Source organism: Haliotis rufescens, unplaced genomic scaffold (assembly GCF_023055435.1).
Source record: "Haliotis rufescens isolate VD_foot unplaced genomic scaffold, xgHalRufe1.0.p SCAF_61, whole genome shotgun sequence".
Classification (NCBI taxonomy): domain Eukaryota; kingdom Metazoa; phylum Mollusca; class Gastropoda; order Lepetellida; family Haliotidae; genus Haliotis; species Haliotis rufescens.
The window spans coordinates 748386-766877 of NW_025964346.1; the positions used below are offsets into that span (position 1 = coordinate 748386).

The 18492-nt window shown below is 42.2% G+C and overlaps 1 protein-coding gene across 6 annotated transcripts in view; it reads left to right on the forward strand.

Moving 5' to 3' along the window:
• LOC124128465 overlaps positions 1 to 18492 on the forward strand; it is a 55943-nt gene extending 37451 nt beyond the window's left edge. For 5 of the 6 annotated variants that reach the window (XM_048386808.1, XM_046491894.2, XM_048386811.1 and 2 more), the window contains 2 exons: positions 4750 to 5055; positions 17763 to 18492. In XM_048386808.1, coding sequence (XP_048242765.1) covers positions 4750 to 5055; positions 17763 to 18346 — 890 coding nt within the window. In that variant the 3' untranslated portion in view covers positions 18347 to 18492. The remainder of the gene's footprint in view (positions 1 to 4749; positions 5056 to 17762) is intronic. The other variant, XM_048386809.1, reaches the window with a different exon arrangement.

The window sequence follows — 18492 nt, forward strand, 5'->3', positions numbered from 1 at the left end:
CACACACAGACACACACACAGACACAGACACACACAGACAGACACAAAGAGACACACACAGACACAGACACACAAACACACACACACAAACACACACATACACACACACAGACACACACAGACACACACAGACAGAGACACAGACACACACAGACACACACACAGACACAGATACACACACAGACACACACACAGACACACACACAGAGACACACACAGACACAGACACACACATACACACACACAGACAGACACACACACACACACACACACAGACATAGACACACACAGACACTCACACACAGGCACAGACACACACACACACACAGACACAGACACACACATACACACACACATACACACACGCGCACACAGACACAGACACACACACAGACATAGACACACACACAGACGCAGACACACACACAGACACAGACACACACAGACACACACACAGGCACAGACACACACAGACACACACAGAGACACACACACACAGACACAGTAACACAGACACACACACAATCACACACAGACACACACACACAGACACAGACACACACAGACACACACAGACACAGACACAGACACACACACAGAAACACACACACACAGACACACACAGACACAGACACAGACACAGATACACGCATAGACTCACGCGCACACAGACACAGACACACACAGACACACACACATACACACAGACACACACAGACACAGACACAGATACACACATAGACACACGCGCACACAGACACAGACAAACACAGACACTCACACCATGGAATTTCCTCATGTGAGATACTGTCTTCAACAGCTCACGAGCGTCAACAAATACATCTTCAATTCACAAATGAAAGATCTCAGTCTGAACCCTGTGGAACTCCTGTCCTAACAGACTTTAGAACGAAACTCTTACCATTCATAAAAAAACCTTGAGTGTGTTTTCGGAATAACTTCCGAACCATTTTATAGCAAGTTTCCTTGGATACCATAAGATTGTCGTCGTGCCAGACTACCGAACGTCTCACTAATATAACAGAACACTGCACTGATTTCAGCCCACCCTAAGTTTGACACTAAATGTTCTGTTAAACGTGTTGCAATGTCAGGTGGATTACTCACGCGAGATTGCTCTGCGAAAAGGTCGTTTGAAGCATGAGTTATTTCGTTGTTGTCATCGTCCAATTTGCCCTTGAATATAACTGTGCAAAATTGGAATTATCAGTCCGTGTTTGAATGTAGTCTTTAACCATCCCTTGGTATAACTCGAGTTTCTAATTATTGTATCGTCTATTTTCCACGGATTTTCCAACTGGAACTTGCAATAGATGAGACAGTAAGAACCGCCTCATCTGTTTCATATTTACAACAATGCATTAAGAGTGACGAAATATTTCCAAAAGACTGTATGACAAGAGGGGTGACTTAAACTTGCCAATAGTCAACTTTCCTTTTATGTCAAGAAATATTCCAGCAGCTCCAGCCTTAGTGTTTATATTTTACAAGTTTTAAGGTGCAATCGGGCATTCTCTTTCTATGAAGATTGCAACTTTTTAAGGTTACAACTTTTAAGGCCTCAATAGAGCTTCCTAACATTTTACAATGGACGAGTTACATTTCAAAATTTGACGAATCAGTGACGAAAATTATATTTTCTACTAGCGATTTCAAGCTGGCGATAACAATTTCTCATTTCTCACCAAAGGTGGACAACAAGGTCGAATTGTAGCCACTTTGTGTTGTATAAACTAATCGCATAGATTTATGATACATTTCGACAAATCTACCACAGTAGTATTAACATTATACCTAGAAAATAACTTATCAATTACAATTCTATTTATGGCCAAGTTTATTTCATCTTTATCTGCCTGTGAATTTTTTCGTTTATAATACTTAGGTTTTTACGGACATTCTTTTGGAATTACGGGCAGTGGTCTATAAGGATCTAATAGACCGGAGCCCTGCATGTCATTCATACATGTTACAAATCAATCAACGTACGGTAGTTAGAAGTGATGATGATTTGGTTCTTGGATAAATTATTGCAAACCAGCCCCTCAGATAATGTAACATCAATCTTTTCTTGGAAAATTGAGCAAGACCATAGACAAGTTGTAGATAATCCATAACATGTCTAAGTTAAAGTAGCCAGCATGTTATGGTCAACTCCCCTCCCTACTGTGCAATCAACTAATACCCGATATGCAACACTTTTATCAGCCGGGTATATGCGTCTGACCAGATCGCAACTGGATGTCTAATTTACGGATGTGTTTAAGACACCCCTGTCTTTCTAAAGAGGATCTAAAATCCGGGAATAGTAACTTTGACGTTTTGAATTCTTGCCTGTAGCCACATTCAGTAACATATATCATGATCTGTTCCTAACATTCCGTGTGTCTTCAAAACTGCGATTTCTGCAATGCAGGATCTTTATATCAAGATGTTCTAGTCAGAGGTTAAGGTGACATTGATTCACTCCAGTGTTGTTGTCAGTCAGCAGATAGATGTGATATGTGCATTGACTCACTCCAGTGTTGTTGACAGTCAGCAAATAGATGTGATATGTGCATTGACTCACTCCAGTGTTGTTGTCAGTCAGCAGATAGATGTGATATGTGCATTGACTCACTTCATCGTTGACAGTAAGTAGATACAGGTGACATGTACATTGACTCACTCCAGTGTTGTTGTCAGTCAGCAGATAGATGTGATATGTGCATTGACTCACTCCAGTGTTGTTGTCAGTCAGCAGATAGATGTGATATGTGCATTGACTCACTCCAGTGTTGTTGTCAGTCAGCAGATAGATGTGATATGTGCATTGACTTACTCCAGTGTTGTTGTCAGTCAGCAGATAGATGTGATATGTACATTGACTCACTCAAGTGTTGTTGTCAGTCAGCAGATAGATGTGATATGTGCATTGACTCACTTCATCGTTGACAGTAAGTAGATACAGGTGACATGTACATTGACTCACTCCAGTGTTGTTGTCAGTCAGCAGATAGATGTGATATGTGCATTGACTCACTCCATCGTTGACAATGAGCAGATAGAGGCGACATGTACATTGACTCACTCCAGTGGAATGACTTGACCAGGTTATGAATATGGGGTGTCCAAGTTAAGTGTAGGCCAAATGTAACTCCTAGTAATTTGATCCTTTTTGGAAAATGATTTCCTCGTTATGTAAGTTTAGTTTGGGTGTAGAATTTGTCGTGTTAAAATAGTAAGCCAATCTTTATGGGGTATTGATTTGAAATCCCCATTTGACAGACCAGTTTTGGATGATATTTAATGCAGATTGGGTTTTAGTTTGTGGTTGTTTAATGAAGTGGTGGAGTTCCAGAGAAAAATGTCAACTGCAAATTTTGCTGTTGATAAGTTTTCATTTTGGACGAAATTTGGAAAAATATCAACCATGATATTAAAAAGGGTCGGCGACAGCATGCTACCTTGCAGGGTGCCATTTTGTAATGGGTAGGTGTTAGATAGCTATAGGGTCTTATGCTTTTTAACAGTTTTCTTTCTGTCTGCTAGAAAAGAGTGGATGAAATGTAGAATACACCCATTGATGGAATTATTTTCCAGTTGTTGTATGATGCCTTTGTTCCAAACCATGTTGTAAGCCTTGCTGACATCTATAAATATGGCCAAAGTGTGTTGTTTTTATGCATGTGCTGTTGTGATATCTTGTTCTAAATCCGAAGTGGTTAACATCTGAGACCTGCTCCACTTCGGGCTTTCCTCCCACATTAAGCTGACACACCGGTATATAACTGGAATACTGTTAAAGGCGGCGTTAAACCCAACTCACTCACTCTTGCTCTAAATGTTAACTATGGTCTAGTGAGGTAGGTTTAAATGTGTTGTGTGGTTTGTTGTAGGTCTTTTGGTGATATGTATGATCTTTTATTATTTCTGTTGGTTTTAGATTGTGTGTTTGGGGTGTTTGTAGGTGATTATGCTTTGTGAGGGTTAATGTGTTAGGACGGTGAAATAATGTAGAAGGAGGACCTTGTTTGGGGTAGAACATAATGATGTGCATAGGAGGAGGAAAGACATGATTACCTATGGTGAAGAAGTTGAACCAAAACAAATACAGAAAACAAATAGGCTTGATGTAGAAAAGGCCGAGATGACTGGGTGCGTGCAGGAGAACGTCTGTAAAGGCGGCGGCACTGGCGAGGAGAGAGGTTATGGTTTATTTTATAGTTGAGTTTGTAGATTATGATGACGTGTACAGACGATGATGACGTTCACCGGAGAGGAGGTGAAATGCGTTCGAGGATCATGGATATCGAATGATGACATTACGTATAAAATGAATGAATAAATGAACAGAATGAACGAAAGAAATGGAAAGGTTTTGATTCCTAACCTGTAGCCACGTTTCAGTAACATATACAACATAATCTGTTCCTTACATCTCGTAAAACAGTTTAACGCATTATCTTTATATCAAGAAATCTGGTCTGGGGATAGGATGACCCGCATGACAAAAGCAGTGATGCACACTGATATGTTTATAGTTTTATAGGCCGGATTTGAGGGTCATACTGTGTTTAAGTTGAAACCTGATTGGCAGTTTTGTTAGCTTCTTCGTTTCCAAATATTCCAAAGTGGGCTGAGACCCTGGTGGAATTCCATATCCGTTTTGTGGATTGTGTTGTCACTGACACGTGGTACACCTCTCATCTTCATTATATGTTTTCTCTTGTCATCATTTGTTCACAGAAACACGGCCTAGAGGGATGGCGGATCCTGAACATAAGGATGAGCAGGGCACATCTCCCTCACATCCGCAACAGAAGGACGAAACATCTCACCTACATATCCAGGAAACGGGCGACAATAGATCTTCTCTCGCCCATTCCCCACAGAAAAAGAAAAAATACGAGGACACCTGCCTCCCACATCCCCAGAAGACAGAAGAAGATAAAACGTCTCTGCAACAGACGGACGAGGACACCTCTCACCTACAACCCCAGGAGGTGTACGTAAAGGAAAAGTTCAAATATCAACCCATCGGGATAGAGAAAGGTAATATCTATTGTGCCAAGGTGAACTCCTCAGCAGTTGTAGATAGAGGCGTCATGTACAATGACTCACTCCAGTGTTCACAATGAGCAAATAGAATTGACATGTACATGAATTCACTCCAGTGTTGCCAGTAAGTAGATAACCTTGATATGTACATAGACTTAATCCTATGTTGACAGTGAGTACATAGACTTGACATGTACATTGACTTACTCCACTGTTGACAGTGTGTACATGTACTTGACATGTACATAGACTCACTCTAGTGTTAACAGTGAGTAGATAGAGGCGCCAGGTACACTGACTCACTCCAGTGTTGACATTGAGCAGATAGAGGTGACATGTACATAGACTCACTCCAGTGTTGACAGTGAGAAGATAGATGTGATATTTACATCGAACCACTCCAGTGTTAACAGTGAGTAGATAGAGGTGACATGTACATAGACTCACTCCAGTGTTGACAGTGAGTAGATAGAGGTGACATGTACATAGACCCAGTCCAGTGTTGACAGTGAGTAGATAGAGTTGACATGTACATTGACTCACTCCAGTGTTGACAGTGAGTAGATAGAGGCGACATGTACATTGACTCACTCCAGTGTTGACAGAGAGTAGATAAAGGTGACATGTTAATTGCCTCACTCCAGTGTTGACAGTGAGTAGATAGAGGTGACATGTACATAGACCCAGTCCAGTGTTGACAGTGAGTAGATAGAGATGACATGTACATTGACTCATTCCAGTGTTGACAGTAAGTAGATAGAGGCGACATGTACATTGACTCACTCCAGTGTTGACAGAGAGTAGATAAAGGTGACATGTTAATTGCCTCACTCCAGTGTTGACAGTGAGTAGATAGAGGTGACATGTACATAGACTCACTCCAGTGTTGACAGTAAGTAAATAGAGTTGACATGTACATTGACTCACTCCAGTCTTAACAGTGAGTAGATAGAGTTGACATGTACATTGACTCATTCCAGTTTTGACAGTAAGTAGATAGAGGCGACATGTACATTGACTCACTCCAGTGTTGACAGAGAGTAGATAGAGGTGACATGTTAATTGCCTCACTCCAGTGTTGACAGTGAGTAGATAGAGGTGACATGTACATTGACTCACTCAAGTGTTGACAGTCAGCAGATAGAGGTGACATGTACATTGACTCATTCCAGTGTTGGCAGTAAGCAGATTGAGGTGACATGTACATAGACTCACTCCAGTGTAGACAGTTAGCAGAAAGAGGTGACATGTACATAGACTTACTCCAGTGTTGACAGTGAGTAGATAGGGGTGACATGTACATACACTCACTCCAGTGTTGACAGTGAGTAGATAGAGGTGACATGTACATTGACTCACTCCACTGTTGACAGTGTGTAGATAGTGTTCACATGTACATTTACTCACTCCAGTGTTGACAGTGAGTAGATAGAGGTGACATGTACATAGACTCACTCCAGTGTTGACAGTGAGTAGATAGAAGTGACATGTACGTAGACCCAGTCCAGTGTTGACAGTGAGTAGATAGAGTTGACATGTACATTGACTCATTCCAGTGTTGACAGTAAGTAGATAGAGGCGATATGTACATTGGCTCACTCCAGTGTTGACAGAGAGTAGATAAAGGTGACATGTTAATTGCCTCACTCCAGTGTTGACAGTGAGTAGATAGAGGTGACATGTACATAGACTCACTCCAGTGTTGACAGTAAGTAAATAGAGTTGACATGTACATTGACTCACTCCAGTCTTAACAGTGAGTAGATAGAGTTGACATGTACATTGACTCATTCCAGTTTTGACAGTAAGTAGATAGAGGCGACATGTACATTGACTCACTCCAGTGTTGACAGAGAGTAGATAGAGGTGACATGTTAATTGCCTCACTCCAGTGTTGACAGTGAGTAGATAGAGGTGACATGTACATTGACTCACTCAAGTGTTGACAGTCAGCAGATAGAGGTGACATGTACATTGACTCATTCCAGTGTTGGCAGTAAGCAGATTGAGGTGACATGTACATTGACTCACTCCAGTGTAGACAGTGAGCAGAAAGAGGTGACATGTACATAGACTTACTCCAGTGTTGACAGTGAGTAGATAGGGGTGACATGTACATACACTCACTCCAGTGTTGACAGTGAGTAGATAGAGGTGACATGTACATTGACTCACTCCACTGTTGACAGTGTGTAGATAGTGTTCACATGTACATTTACTCACTCCAGTGTTGACAGTGAGTAGATAGAGGTGACATGTACATAGACTCATTCCAGTGTTGACAGTGAGTAGATAGAGGTGACATGTACTTTGACTCACTCCAGTGTCGACAGTGAGCAGTTAGGGGCGAAATGTGCATAGACTCACTCCAGTGTTAACAGTAAATAGATAGAGGTGACATGTATATTGACTCACTCCAGTGTTAACAGTAAGTAGATAGAGGTAACATGTACATTGACTTACTCCAGAGTTGACAGTGTGTAGATAGAGTTGACATGTACATTGACTCACTCTAGTGTTGACAGTGAGTAGATAGAGGTGACATATACATTAACTCACTCCAGTGTTGACAGTGAGTAGATAGAGGTGACATGTACGTAGACCCAGTCCAGTGTTGACAGTGAGTAGATAGAGTTGACATGTACATTAACTCATTCCAGTGTTGACAGTAAGTAGATAGAGGCGACATGTACATTGACTCACTCCAGTGTTGACAGAGAGTAGATAAAGGTGACATGTTAATTACCTCACTCCAGTGTTGACAGTGAGTAGATAGAGGTGACATGTACATTGACTCACTCCACTGTTGACAGTGTGTAGATAGTGTTCACATGTACATTTACTCACTCCAGTGTTGACAGTGAGTAGATAGAGGCGACATGTACATCGACTCAATCATCTGTTGACAGTGTAGATAGAGGTGACATGTACATTGACTCACTCCACTGTTGACAGTAAGTAGATAGAGTTGACATGTACATTGACTCACTCCAGTGTGGACAGAGAGTAGATAAAGGTGACATGTTAATTACCTCACTCCAGTGTTGACAGTGAGTAGATAGAGGTGACATGTACATAGACTCACTCCAGTGTTGACAGTAAGTAAATAGAGTTGACATGTACATTGACTCACTACAGTCTTAACAGTGAGTAGATAGAGTTGACTTGTACATTGACTCATTCCAGTTTTGACAGTAAGTAGATAGAGGCGACATGTACATTGACTCACTCCAGTGTTGACAGAGAGTAGATAGAGGTGACATGTTAATTGCCTCACTCCAGTGTTGACAGTGAGTAGATAGAGGTGACATGTACATTGACTCACTCAAGTGTTGACAGTCAGCAGATAGAGGTGACATGTACATTGACTCATTCCAGTGTTGGCAGTAAGCAGATTGAGGTGACATGTACATAGACTCACTCCAGTGTAGACAGTGAGCAGAAAGAGGTGACATGTACATAGACTTACTCCAGTGTTGACAGTGAGTAGATAGGGGTGACATGTACATACACTCACTCCAGTGTTGACAGTGAGTAGATAGAGGTGACATGTACATTGACTCACTCCACTGTTGACAGTGTGTAGATAGTGTTCACATGTACATTTACTCACTCCAGTGTTGACAGTGAGTAGATAGAGGTGACATGTACATAGACTCACTGCAGTGTTGACAGAGAGTAGATAAAGGTGACATGTTAATTACCTCACTCCAGTGTTGACAGTGAGTAGATAGAGGTGACATGTACATAGACTCACTCCAGTGTTGACAGTAAGTAAATAGAGTTGACATGTACATTGACTCACTCCAGTGTTAACAGTGAGTAGATAGAGCTGACATGTACATAGACTCACTCCAGTGTTGACAGTGAGTAGATAGAGGTGACATGTACATTGACTCACACCAGTGTTGACAGTGAGTAGATAGAGGTGACATGTACATAGACTCACTCCAGTGTTGACAGTAAGTAAATAGAGTTGACATGTACATTGACTCACTCCAGTGTTAACAGTGAGTAGTGGAGCTGACGTGTACATAGACTCACTCCAGTGTTGACAGTGAGTAGATAGAGGTGACATGTACATTTACTCACTCCAGTGTTGACAGTGAGTGGATAGAGGTGACATGTACATAGACTCACTCCAGTGTTGACAGTAAGTAAATAGAGTTGACATGTACATTGACTCACTCCAGTGTTGCCAGTGAGCAGACAAAGGTGACATGTACATTGACTCACACCAGTGTTGACAGTGAGTAGATAGAGGTGACATGTACTTTGACTCACTCCAGTGTCGACAGTGAGCAGTTAGGGGCGAAATGTGCATAGACTCACTCCAGTGTTAACAGTAAATAGATAGAGGTGACATGTATATTGACTCACTCCAGTGTTAACAGTAAGTAGATAGAGGTAACATGTACATTGACTTACTCCAGAGTTGACAGTGTGTAGATAGAGTTGACATGTACATTGACTCACTCTAGTGTTGACAGTGAGTAGATAGAGGTGACATATACATTAACTCACTCCAGTGTTGACAGTGAGTAGATAGAGGTGACATGTACGTAGACCCAGTCCAGTGTTGACAGTGAGTAGATAGAGTTGACATGTACATTAACTCATTCCAGTGTTGACAGTAAGTAGATAGAGGCGACATGTACATTGACTCACTCCAGTGTTGACAGAGAGTAGATAAAGGTGACATGTTAATTACCTCACTCCAGTGTTGACAGTGAGTAGATAGAGGTGACATGTACATTGACTCACTCCACTGTTGACAGTGTGTAGATAGTGTTCACATGTACATTTACTCACTCCAGTGTTGACAGTGAGTAGATAGAGGCGACATGTACATTGACTCACTCCACTGTTGACAGTAAGTAGATAGAGTTGACATGTACATTGACTCACTCCAGTGTGGACAGAGAGTAGATAAAGGTGACATGTTAATTACCTCACTCCAGTGTTGACAGTGAGTAGATAGAGGTGACATGTACATAGACTCACTCCAGTGTTGACAGTAAGTAAATAGAGTTGACATGTACATTGACTCACTACAGTCTTAACAGTGAGTAGATAGAGTTGACTTGTACATTGACTCATTCCAGTTTTGACAGTAAGTAGATAGAGGCGACATGTACATTGACTCACTCCAGTGTTGACAGAGAGTAGATAGAGGTGACATGTTAATTGCCTCACTCCAGTGTTGACAGTGAGTAGATAGAGGTGACATGTACATTGACTCACTCAAGTGTTGACAGTCAGCAGATAGAGGTGACATGTACATTGACTCATTCCAGTGTTGGCAGTAAGCAGATTGAGGTGACATGTACATAGACTCACTCCAGTGTAGACAGTGAGCAGAAAGAGGTGACATGTACATAGACTTACTCCAGTGTTGACAGTGAGTAGATAGGGGTGACATGTACATACACTCACTCCAGTGTTGACAGTGAGTAGATAGAGGTGACATGTACATTGACTCACTCCACTGTTGACAGTGTGTAGATAGTGTTCACATGTACATTTACTCACTCCAGTGTTGACAGTGAGTAGATAGAGGTGACATGTACATAGACTCACTCCAGTGTTGACAGTGAGTAGATAGAGGTGACATGTACGTAGACCCAGTCCAGTGTTGACAGTGAGTAGATAGAGTTGACATGTACATTGACTCATTCCAGTGTTGACAGTAAGTAGATAGAGGCGATATGTACATTGACTCACTCCAGTGTTGACAGAGAGTAGATAAAGGTGACATGTTAATTACCTCACTCCAGTGTTGACAGTGAGTAGATAGAGGTGACATGTACATAGACTCACTCCAGTGTTGACAGTAAGTAAATAGAGTTCACATGTACATTGACTCACTCCAGTGTTAACAGTGAGTAGATAGAGTTGACATGTACATAGACTCACTCCAGTGTTGACAATGAGTAGATAGAGGTGACATGTACATTTACTCACTCCAGTGTTGACAGTGAGTAGATAGAGGTGACATGTACATAGACTCACTCCAGTGTTGACAGTAAGTAAATAGAGTTGACATGTACATTGACTCACTCCAGTGTTAACAGTGAGTAGATAGAGCTGACATGTACATAGACTCACTCCAGTGTTGACAGTGAGTAGATAGAGGTGACATGTACATTTACTCACTCCAGTGTTGACAGTGAGTGGATAGAGGTGACATGTACATAGACTCACTCCAGTGTTGACAGTAAGTAAATAGAGTTGACATGTACATTGACTCACTCCAGTGTTGCCAGTGAGCAGACAAAGGTGACATGTACATTGACTCACACCAGTGTTGACAGTGAGTAGATAGAGGTGACATGTACTTTGACTCACTCCAGTGTCGACAGTGAGCAATTAGGGGCGAAATGTGCATAGACTCACTCCAGTGTTAACAGTAAATAGATAGAGGTGACATGTATATTGACTCACTCCAGTGTTAACAGTAAGTAGATAGAGGTAACATGTACATTGACTTACTCCAGAGTTGACAGTGTGTAGATAGAGTTGACATGTACATTGACTCACTCTAGTGTTGACAGTGAGTAGATAGAGGTGACATATACATTGACTCACTCCAGTGTTGACAGTGAGTAGATAGAGATGACATGTACGTAGACCCAGTCCAGTGTTGACAGTGAGTAGATAGAGTTGACATGTACATTAACTCATTCCAGTGTTGACAGTAAGTAGATAGAGGCGACATGTACATTGACTCACTCCAGTGTTGACAGAGAGTAGATAAAGGTGACATGTTAATTACCTCACTCCAGTGTTGACAGTGAGTAGATAGAGGTGACATGTACATTGACTCACTCAACTGTTGACAGTGTGTAGATAGTGTTCACATGTACATTTACTCACTCCAGTGTTGACAGTGAGTAGATAGAGGCGACATGTACATCGACTCAATCATCTGTTGACAGTGTAGATAGAGGTGACATGTACATTGACTCACTCCACTGTTGACAGTGTGTAGATAGTGTTCACATGTACATTTACTCACTCCAGTGTTGCCAGTGAGTAGATAGAGGTGACATGTACATTGACTCACTCCACTGTTGACAGTGTGTAGATAGTGTTCACATGTACATTTACTCACTCAAGTGTTGCCAGTGAGTAGATAGAGATGACATGTACATTGACTCACTCCACTGTTGACAGTGTATAGATAGTGTTCACATGTACATTTACTCACTCCAGTGTTGCCAGTGAGTAGATAGAGGTGACATGTATATAGACTCACTCCAATGTTGACAGTGAGTAGATAGAGGTGACATGTTCATTGACTCACACCAGTGTTGACAGTGTGTAGATAGTGTTCACATGTACATTTACTCACTCCAGTGTTAACAGTAAGTAGATAGAGGTGACATGTACATTGACTCACTCCAGTGTTGACAGTGAGCAGATAGGGGTGACATGTATATTGACTCACTCCAGTGTTAACAGTGGGTAGTAAGGGTTGACATGTACATTGACTAACTCCACTGTTGACAGTGAGTAGATAGAGGTGACATGTACATAGACTCACTCCAGTGTTGACAGTAAGTAGATAGAGTTGACATGTACATTGAATCACACCAGTGTTAACAGTCAGCAGATAGAGGTGACATGTACATTGACTCACTCCAGTGTTGCCAGTGAGCAGACAAAGGTGACATGTACATTGACTCACACCAGTGTTGACAGTGAGTAGATAGAGGTGACATGTACTTTGACTCACTCCAGTGTCGACAGTGAGCAGTTAGGGGCGAAATGTGCATAGACTCACTCCAGTGTTAACAGTAAGTAGATAGAGGTGACATGTATATTGACTCACTCCAGTGTTAACAGTAAGAAGATAGAGGTAACATGTACATTGATTCACTCCAGAGTTGACAGTGAGCAGATAGATGTGACATGTACATAGACTCACTCCAGTGTTGACAGTGTGTAGATAGAGTTGACATGTACATTGACTCACTCTAGTGTTGACAGTGAGTAGATAGAGGTGACATATACATTGACTCACTCCAGTGTTGACAGTGAGTAGATGGAGTTGACATGTACATTGAATCACACCAGTGTTAACAGTCAGCAGATAGAGGTGACATGTACATTGACTCACTCCAGTGATGCCAGTGAGCAGACAAAGGTGACATGTACATAGACTCATTCCAGTGTTGGTAGTAAGCAGATAGAGGTGACATGTACATAGACTCACTCCAGTGTAGACAGTGAGCAGAAAGAGGTGACATGTACATTGACTTAATCCTCTGTTGACAGTGTAGATAGAGGTAACATGTACATTGACTCACTCCACTGTTGACAGTGTGTAGATAGTGTTCACATGTACATTTACTCACTCCAGTGTTGACAGTTAGTAGATAGATCTGACATGTACATAGACTCACTCAAGTGTTGACAGTGAGTAAATAGAGGTGACATATACATAGACTCACTCCAGTGTTGACAGTAAGTAGATAGAGTTGACATGTACATTGAATCACAACAGTGTTAACAGTCAGCAGATAGAGGTGACATGTACATTGACTCACTCCAGTGTTGCCAGTGAGCAGACAAAGGTGACATGTACATTGACTCACACCAGTGTTGACAGTGAGTAGATAGAGGTGACATGTACTTTGACTCACTCCAGTGTCGACAGTGAGCAGTTAGGGGCGAAATGTGCATAGACTCACTCCAGTGTTAACAGTAAATAGATAGAGGTGACATGTATATTGACTCACTCCAGTGTTAACAGTAAGTAGATAGAGGTAACATGTACATTGACTCACTCCAGAGTTGACAGTGAGCAGATAGATGTGACATGTACATTGACTCACTCCAGTGTTAACAGTAAGTAGATAGAGGTAACAGGTACATTGACTCACTCCAGTGTTGACAGTGAGCAGATAGAGGTGACATGTACATTGACTCACTCCACTGTTGACAGTGAGTAGATAGGAGGACATGTACATAGACTCACTCCAGTGTTGACAGTGAGTAGATAGAGATGACATGTACATAGACACACTCCAGTGTTGACAGTCAGTACATAGAGGTGACATGTACATTGACTCACACCAGTGTTGACAATGTAGATAGATGTGGCATGTACATAGACTCACTCCAGTGTTGACAGAGAGTAGATAGAGGTGACATGTACATTGACTCACACCAGTGTTGACAGTGAGTAGATAGAGGTGACATGTACATTGACTCACACCAGTGTTGACAGTGAGTAGATAGAGATGACATGTACATTGACTCACACCAGTGTTGACAGGGAATAGATAGAGGTGACATGTACATTGACTCACTCCAGTGTTGACAGTAAGTAGATAGAGGCGACATGTACACTGACTCAATCCTGTGTTCAAAGTGTAGATAGATGTGACATGTACATTGACTCACTCCACTGTTGACAGTGACTAGATAGAGGGGAAATGTACATTGACTCACTCTAGTGTTGACAGGGAATAGATAGAGGTGACATGTACATTGACTCACACCAGTGTTAACAGTAAGTAGATGGAGGTGACATGTACATTGACTCACTCCAGTGTTGCCAGTGAGTAGATAGAGGTGACATGTACATTGACTCATACCAGTGTTAACAGGAAGTAGATGGAGGTGATATGTATATTGACTCACTCCAGCGTTAACAGTGAGTAGATAGAGGTGACATGTACATTGACTCACTCCAGTGTTAACAGTAAGTAGATAGAGGTAACAGGTACATTGACTCACTCCAGTGTTGACAGTGAGCAGATAGAGGTGACATGTATATTGACTCACTCCAGTGTTAACAGTGAGTAGTTAGGGTTGACATGTACATTGACTCTCTCCGGTGTTGACGGTGAAGAGATATGGCTCACATGTACATTGATTCACTCCAGTGTTGACGGTGAACAGATAGAGGTGACATGTACATTGACTCTCTCCAGTGTTGACGGTGAGCAGATAGAGGTGACATGTACATTGACTCTCTCCAGTGTTGACGGTGAACAGATAGAGGTGACATGTACATTCACTCACTCCAGTGTTGACAGTGAATAGATAGAGGTGACATGTACATAGACTCACTCCAGTGTTGACAGTGAGTAGATAGGGGCGAAATGTGCATAGACTCACTCCAGTGTTAACAGTGCGTAGATAGAGTTGACATGTACTTTGACTCACTCCAGTGTTGACAGTAAGTAGATAGAGGTGACATGTACATTGACTCAATCCTGTGTTGACAGTTTAGATAGATGTGACATATACATAGACTCACTCCAGTGTTGACTCACTCCAGTGTTGACAGTAAGTAGATAGAGTTGACATGTATATTGACTCACTCCAGTGTTGACAGTGAGTAGATAGAGGTGACATGTACATTTACTCACTCCAGTGTTAACAGTGAGTAGATAGAGTTGACATGTACTTTGACTCAGTCCAGTGTTGACAGTAAGTAGATAGAGGCGACATGTACATTGACTCAATCCTGTGTTGACAGTGTAGATAGAGGTGACATGTACATTGACTCACTCCACTGTTGACAGTGAGTAGATAGGAGGACATGTACATAGACTCACTCCAGTGTTGACAGTGAGTAGATAGAGATGACATGTACATAGACACACTCCAGTGTTCACAGTCAGTACATAGAGGTGACATGTACATTGACTCACACCAGTGTTGACAGTGAGTAGATAGAGGTGACATGTACATTTACTCACTCCAGTGTTGACAGTTAGTAGATAGAGTTGACATGTACTTTGACTCACTCCAGTGTTGACAGTGAGTAGATAGAGGAGACATGTACATAGACTCACTCCAGTTCTTGACAGTGAGTAGATAGAGTTGACATGTACATTAACTCACTCCAGTGTTGACAGTAAGTAGATAGAGGCGACATGTACATTGACTCAATCCTGTGTTCACAGTGTAGATAGATGTGACATGTACATAGACTCACTCCAGTGTTGACAGAGAGTAGATAGAGGTGACATGTACATTGGCTCACTCCACTGTTGACAATGAGAAGAAAGAGTTGACATGTACATTGACTCACTCTAGTGCTGACAGGGAATAGAAAGAGGTGACATGTACATTGACTCACACCAGTGTTAACAGTAAGTAGATGGAGGTGACATGTACATTGACTTACTCCAGTGTTGACAGTAAGTAGATAGAGGCGACATGTACATTGACTCACTCTAGTGTTGACAGTGAGTAGATAGAGGTGACATGTACATTGACTCACTCCAGTGTTGACAGTAAGTAGATAGAGGCGACATGTACATTGACTCACTCTAGTGTTGACAGTGAGTAGATAGAGGTGACATGTACATTGACTCACACCAGTGTTGACAGGAAGTAGATGGAGGTGAGATGTACATTGACTCACTCCAATGTTGACAGTGAGTAGATAGGGGCGAAATGTGCATAGACTCACTCCAGTGTTAACAGTGAGTAGATAGAGTTGACATGTACTTTGATTCAGTCCAGTGTTGACAGTAAGTAGATAGAGGCGACATGTACATTGACTCAATCCTGTGTTGACAAGGTAGATACATGTGACATGTACATCGACTCACTCAAGTGTTGACAGAGAGTAGATAGAGTTGACATGTACATTGACTCACTCTAGTGTTGAGAGTATGTGGATGGAGGTGACATGTACATTGACTCACTCCAGTGTTGACAGTCAGTAGATAGAGGTGACATGTACATCGACTCACACCAGTGTTGACAGTATGTGGATAGAGGTGACATGTGCATAGACTCACAGCAGTGTTGACAGGGAATAGATAGAGGTGACATTTACATTGACTCACAACAGTGTTAACAGTAAATAGATGGAGGTGACATGTACATTGACTCACTCCAGTGTTGCCATTGAGTCGATAGAGGTGACACGTACATTGACTCACACCAGTGTTAACAGTAAGTAGATTGAGGTGACATGTACATTGACTCACTCCAGTGTTGACAGTCAGTAGATAGAGGTGACATGTACATTGACTCACACCAGTGTTGACAGTATGTGGATAGAGGTGACATGTGCATAGACTCACAGCAGTGTTGACAGGGAATAGATAGAGGTGACATTTACATTGACTCACAACAGTGTTAACAGTAAGTAGATGGAGGTGACATGTACATTGACTTACTTCAGTGTTGACAGTGAGTAGATAGGGGCGATATGTGCATAGACTCACTCCAGTGTTAGCAGTAAGTAGATGGAGATGTCATGTACATAGACTCACTCCAGTGTTGGCATCGAGCAGATAGAGGTGACATGTACATAGACTGACTCCAGTGTTGACAGTAAGTAGGCAGAAAGCGCACGCCTAACCCTTCATACATACAGTGTATTCATTGAACAAGCTTATGTAAAGCAATGTAAAAATAAATATCATAGTATCTTAAGAATTTGGGACAGCAATTGTACTGACATTGTCTGTCTATTATCTTATAAAGCAAACAAACGTTAACACTCCCCAGCCATACACAGAATAGTGTTGCAACTACTGGATGTAGAAGAAAGCATTTGAACAAATGTCACGTGAATAGATTATTCTTAGTTCAATACATAAACCACTCCCCTCATCGTTATATTGTTGTCATCCATACAGGAAGTGGCACACTTCGAGGTGTGAACACAGTAGATGTATGACAAAGATGTCTGGATGTGTACAGAGTTTACTTTGTGTTAGCAGACCGCTACCTCTTCTTCGCCAGCGAGGCCGGGAACCTGGAGGAGGTGAAGCGGCTCCTGACTACACTAGGGGTCAACGTCAACTATAGAGGAGAGGGGAGCAGAACACCGGTGATGGCGGCAGTAGTGAGGGGACACAGAGACGTGGTGAAGCTCCTGGTGAATAAAGGGGCCGATGTGTCACTGGTGGACAAGGACGGTAACAACATCCTTCACTACGCCTGTATGGAAGGAGATGTGGAGACGGTGAAGTGTGTGCTGTCTCGGAACATGGTAGACATCAACAGTAGAGGACAGAGGAGCAGGACACCGGTGATGTTGGCAGCAGGATGGGGAAACGGAGAGTTGGTGGAACTCCTGGTGAATGAAGGGGCTGATGTGTCACTGGTGGACGATGAAGGTTACAACATCCTTCACCTCGCCTGTATGATAGGACACTTGGAGACGCCGGAGTTTGTGCTGTCTCAGAACGTGGTGGACATCGACGCCAGGGACAAGCGGGGGCAGACGGCGGCCGACATCGCGAGACGCAAGGGACATCACCGACTATTGGATCTGCTGGTGTCCCGCGGCGCTCAGTGACGTCAGTGTCGTGTTTGTTTAGACGGTGGAGGTGGACATGTTGTTACAGACAGTGACGTGGTGTGTCGTGCACGTCGTCGTGTTATATATTCCCGGATTAAGTGAGAATGTTTGTTGCGTTTGAGGAGAAATAAAACTTGTTGAAA